At 40.3% G+C, this 5,797-nt stretch overlaps 1 protein-coding gene across 2 annotated transcripts in view; it reads left to right on the top strand.

Annotated features, from left to right (window-relative positions):
- SMARCA2 (SWI/SNF related, matrix associated, actin dependent regulator of chromatin, subfamily a, member 2) overlaps positions 1-4,868 on the top strand; it is a 125,658-nt gene extending 120,790 nt beyond the window's left edge. For both annotated transcript variants that reach the window (XM_014546307.1, XM_014546309.1), the window contains 2 exons: positions 2,199-2,341; positions 3,924-4,868. In XM_014546307.1, the coding sequence (XP_014401793.1) occupies positions 2,199-2,341; positions 3,924-3,959 (179 nt within the window). In that variant the 3' untranslated portion in view covers positions 3,960-4,868. The remainder of the gene's footprint in view (positions 1-2,198; positions 2,342-3,923) is intronic.
- Positions 4,869-5,797: the final 929 nt, after the last annotated feature.

Below are 5,797 nucleotides of genomic sequence, written 5' to 3'. Positions count from 1 at the left end.
ATATATATATATATATATTTTTTTTTTATTTCTATATCTTGGCTATTATAAATAATGTTGCAGTCTACATGGGGGTGCATATATCTTTTGAGTTAGTGTCTTGTTGCTTTCTTCTAATAAGTACCCAAAAGTGGAATTGCTGGATCATATGCACCCATATTTTTAATTTTGAAAGGATTCTCCATTCTGTTTTCCACAGTGGCTGCACCAATTTACACTCCCAGCAGTAGTGCACAAGGTTTCCTGTCTCCACATCCTCACCAGCACTTCTTATTTCTTGAAATTTTGATGGTAGCCATTCTAACAGGTGTGAAATAATACCTCACAGTGGTTTTGATTTGTATTTCCCTGATCATTAGTGATGGTGATATCAGATTGTTGGTTTTTTTGTTACTGAGTTGTATGAGTTCTTTATATCGCCTTATCAGATACATGAATGACAGTATGTTGTCACATTTACTAGGTTAACGTTTATTTTATTGAGGCTTCCTTTGCTGTGCAAGAAGTTTTTTAGCTTGATGGAATCCCACTTGTTTATTTTTGCATTCACAGCCTTACCTTTTAATGTCAAGGAACTTACTGCCTGTGTTTTCTTCTGGAGTTTTATGCTTAATCTAGTTTCATTCCTATGCATATGGCTGTCCAATTTCCCCAACACCATTTATTTAAAGAACTGTCCTTTCCCCATTGTATATTCTTTCCTCCTTTGTCATAAATTAATTGACTATATATGGGAGGTTTATTTCTGGGCTCTCTATTCTGTTCCATTAATTTCTGTATCACTGTTTTGATTACTATAACTTTGTCATAAAGTTTGAAATTAGGGAATGTAGTGCCTCCAACTTTGTCCTTCTTTCTTAAGATTGCTTTTTGGCTATTCATGGTCTTTTGTGTTTCCATAAATATTTTAGGATTATTTGTTTTATTTCTGTAAAAAAATGCCACTGGAGTTTTGGTAGGGATTGCACTGGATCTGTAGATTGCTTTGGGTAGTATGGACATTTTAACATTGTTAATCCTTTCCATGTAAAGGGCATGAACTATGCCGCCCTTTATTAGTGCCTTCTTCACTGCGGTGTTATTTTCAGTGTATAGGTCCTTCTCCTCCTTGGTTAAATTTATTCCTCCATGTTTTATTCTTCTTGAGACCCACCAAAAATGATATTCTAGCAAAACTGGCTTGAATGAGAGACCCACATTCTCAGTGACTTCATCATCAAGTCCTCAAAGCGGTGTTCTGTGGAAACTTGCCCCAGAACAAGGCCGTGGAACAGATTTTCTTTATACTTTGGGATACACACCTGTATTTATGTTATAGCACGTTGAACACCTCTAGGTGTTTTTGTCTCTATCCTCCTGTGAGAGTGGAAATGAGTGCCGCCTCCCTGCAGGCTAATTTAGCAGATGATTGTTAGCGGCTTACCATACGAACATGTGCACCAGACCGCCCCGAATTCTGCCAAGATATGCCAGCAAAGGCTTTATGGCACTTCGTTTCTAGAGGCAAAAAGCTGGGAACTTTAGCACCCATCCCTAGGGGACTGGTTAAAAAATCATAGTGTACACATAAGGTGGAAATTTTTCAGGTTGATGCATAGAAATGTCCCACATCTGTAAGAAAGCATGGTGTGGATATGGGCATACAACAACCCCTTTGGGATAAAGATATAAAGGGTGTGTTGTGTACACACACACAGATAGATATATGTGTAGATACGGATGTGTAATTCTTTTTCTGGAGATAATCACTAGAACAAGAACAGTAGGTAGAGAGACTAGAGATGGGGAAAGGGCTTTCATATATTCATCTGTTTTGAGTGGTTTGTTTTTACTTTCCATTTTGAACCTTTCTATGCTATTAAAAAGAAAATTCAAATAGTTGAATTTTTAATGTCCAAGGTCAATTAAATAACTGTCTACACCACCCCTCCACAAAGTAGAAAGGGTCCTCAGGAGACGGGGAGAGGACCCGCTGGCCTCGGTCCCTCCTGTGGCTGTGTAAGGTACTGTGTGTGTACTCCACCGTCCCCCTGAGGCGTGCTTGCAGTGGAAGGGGTGCTAACGAGACAGGACGACAGACACCAGGTATAAACCACGAGTGATCTGGACACTTCTGCACCTTTGGTTGGTTTGTCATCTCCCTGTAAAAATGAGTTCCCTGTGACTCCTCATTGCTATCTATTTTGTTTTCACTGTAGCAAAGTCTGTTAAGGTGAAAATCAAGCTCAATAAAAAAGAGGAGAAAGGTCGGGACAAGGGAAAAGGCAAGAAAAGACCAAATCGAGGGAAAGCCAAACCTGTGGTGAGCGACTTCGACAGCGACGAAGAGCAGGATGAGAACGTGAGTGGAGCTGGGACCACAGCCCTCTCTCTCCGCTTCGGTTTCCCTCTCACGCTTCCTTGTCCTTTCCAGCTTCTTCTCTTTATTACCTAGAAATGAAAACGTCAAGATTTGGTGAGATTTCATTTCTGATGGATGTGCACTGAGCTGCCTGCTTATATAACAAGGAATTTGGGTCTTTGTTTATTGCTTTTTTAATGGTCTTCAAAAATGAAAAACACTAAATCAAGTTTCCTTCCCCCCTTTCTTATCTTCCCACTGCTTACTTACAGATAGAGTTTTCTCCAGGGCCAGTTAATGTTTTATCTCCTCACCCCCAGCGTCGTGCCTAGACAGTAGCAATGTATAGATGGAATAAGGATTAGATGGAAGAACAAGAAAAAAGTTAGGATGTCAGAGAGCTGGGTTTGTTTTTAAAACACTGTACAAAAAAAAAAAAAACGGATGAATTTTTAAGTATCCAGAAGTGTTATTAATAATTAAAAAATTCAGACAGCATTTGTGGAGCCTGAAAATAAGAACCTTCCTCGGTGGTACTATATTTAACCAGTTAATTACCACACGTCCAAAACGGAAACCATCCCCACACGCCACATTTCGAATTTAATTAAAAAAATCAATTTGCAATGAATATTATAAAAATAAATATATTACAATGTGGGTGTTCTTGACTATTCTCACCTGAAAATTCTCTCCAAAAAATGATTTTAAAGTTGGTCAGGGCTTAGGGAAAACATATTATAGACGTGCATAGCATGTGGGGAAGGTCCACCGCTTGGGTCTATAGACGCTTACGGCGTACAATGGGGTAACATAGTGGTCGGCAAACTGCAGTTCTTTGGCCCCTTGAGTGTAGCCACGAAGTTTCAATCGCACTGTATGTGCGCGCCTGCACGTGGTATTTTGTGGAAGAGCCACACTCAAGGGGCCGCAGTTTGCCGACCACTGGGGTAACGCTTCTATTAGCATCATGAGATAGATGTCACTCTCCACACACGACATAAATTGGTGCTTAGGTTGTGTGTTTTGCTCCAGGTGATGTAAGTAGATAGCAGAAGCTGAATTCAGTGCAAATAGCCTGACTCCATCCAACGAAGTCCCTTGACTCCATGGGCGACCAGGGGGCCGGAACTTCTCCGGGCTCGCCTTCTGAAGCGGCCTCCATCTCACGCACTGGGCAGAGGACCTCAGGTTCCCACCCGACTGCTTTCTTTCCGGAATATTCATTTTCCATTACATTTAAAGTACTGTGCTTCCTTCGGTAGATATACCAGGGAGTAGACAGCAAATGCGTGGTACTTTTTTCCTCCCGTGAGTTTTCTAAAACATAGCGCTAAACATAACCTTTCAGGCCAAAGCAAGAGAGAGAAAGACTGGCACAGAGGGTGGGTGTCAGTTTAGTTTTTCAGCTTCGAGGCTGCCAAGGCCTCTGTGGTGTCTTCCCATCCTCTCGTAGAACGAAGAGGCGCGGGGCGTTAACTTTCCAACATGTCATTTGCTTTCTCCATTGCCTTTTGATGGGTTATTATGTCGTCTTGTCCTGGTATGTAACGTCATTCCATTTTACCTTTTTTGACTTCAGGAACAGTCAGAAGCAAGCGGGACTGATGACGAGTGATGGATACGGACCTTGTTCCAACTGAATTCCTTCCTCCCCTCTCTCACTTCTACCCAGTGAGTTCATTTGTGGTATGGGCACTGGGCTGTTTCTATATCATCATCATCACCTATACACTAGCTTTAGGATAGTGCCAGACAAACATATGCTATCATGGTGTAAAAAAACACGCACACAAATATTTGTAACATATTGTGACCAAACGGGCCTCAAAGATTCAAAGATTAAAACAAACAAAGTAAAGCTTTTGATGGAAAATATGTGGGTGGACAGTATATTTCTATGGGTGGGTGTAATTTGGTAATGGTTTGGTTGGGCCTGGTTTTATCACCTGCTCCGATGAGAAGATTTTTGTCTTTTTGTAGCACTGATAACCAGGAGAAGCCATTCAAAGTCACTGGTTATTTTATTTTTCATCAGGCAATTTTCAAGATTTTTATTTGTTTGGTATTGTGTTTTTTTTTTTTACACTGTGGTACATATAAGCAACTTTAATAGGTGATTAATGTACAGTAGTTAGACTTCACCTGCATAGACATTTTTCCATTTTATGCTATATGACCTGAAAATAAAACTGCTTTTTGAATTGTATAAGATTTATGTCTACTGTAAACATTGCTTCTTTTTTTTTTTTTTTGCTCTTGATTTAAAAACAGGTTCTGTTGAAAATGCTATTGAATATTGCAATCTATATAGTGCATTGGATGGCTTTTTTTTTTTTTGTCACCCTGATCTCCTATGTTACCAATGTGTATCGTCTCCTTTCTCCCTAAAGTGTACTTAATCTTTGCTTTCTTTGCACAATGTCTTTGGTTGCAAGTCATAAGCCTGAGGCAAATAAAATTCCAGTAATTTCCAAGAATGTGGTGGTGGTGCTTTCCTAATAAAGAGACAGTTTAGCTCAACAAATGTTGCTTCTTGTTTTTGAGTTCCAGAGCATTGAAATCCTGGTGCCTGAGTGACGGGCTCCTGCTACAGAACATTTGGGGGGAGAAGGGACAGAGAGAGCCATTCTGCTGCAATGAACCAGGTGTGTCACGGGAGAGGAGTATAGGACCTGGGTGACTGTAAACTTGCCCAGTGGCAGAGGTGCTGCCATGGACTAAGCACCCCCTCCCCAATCTTTCTCAGGGGTTTAAATTGTTTACCAGCCAGAAAACCTTCCTTTATTTTACTCCAAGTCAATAGCAATTAAAGTCATTTAAAAAAAATTTTCTAGGAACACATTTTTTGGTCATCCATAATAATAAAAGCGTAATATGCTAAATAGACTGAATGAAGCCAGGGAAGCCAGCAGCCAGGGGAAGGAAGGCCTACTCTTGCACGAATTTCGTGCATCAGGGCCTCTAGTAATAAAATAAATGTATGTGGGCAGCAAGAAAAGTACAAAGAAATCTTACTACCCAGAGAAAAGCACTTGAGATTTCCAGTGTCTGGTGTGCATGGTAGGAGTTTGGAAGTCATCTCTCCTATTCACACAAGAAAAAAGTTGAACAAACTGAAAATCAACAGCTCTTCTTAGATCAAAGCACTGAGGTCATAGGGCAAACCAGCTGCCCCCAAAACTGAAGACAGAGGCAGACGCAGAGAATCACAACCTACACCAGTGATGGCAAACCTTTTGAGCTCGGCGTGTCAGCATTTTGAAAAACCCTAACTTAACTCTGGTGCCGTGTCACATATAGAAATTTTTGATATTTGCAACCATAGTAAAACAAAGACTTATATTTTTGATATTTATTTTATATATTTAAATGCCATTTAACAAAGAAAAATCAACCAAAAAAATGAGTTCACGTGTCACCTCTGACACGCGTGTCATAGGTTCACCATCACTG

The sequence above is a fragment of the Myotis brandtii genome, unplaced genomic scaffold (assembly GCF_000412655.1).
Source record: "Myotis brandtii unplaced genomic scaffold, ASM41265v1 scaffold44, whole genome shotgun sequence".
Taxonomy (NCBI): domain Eukaryota; kingdom Metazoa; phylum Chordata; class Mammalia; order Chiroptera; family Vespertilionidae; genus Myotis; species Myotis brandtii.
Note: the sequence above shows the minus strand (reverse complement) of the source record. Positions and strands in the feature narration are given on the sequence as shown.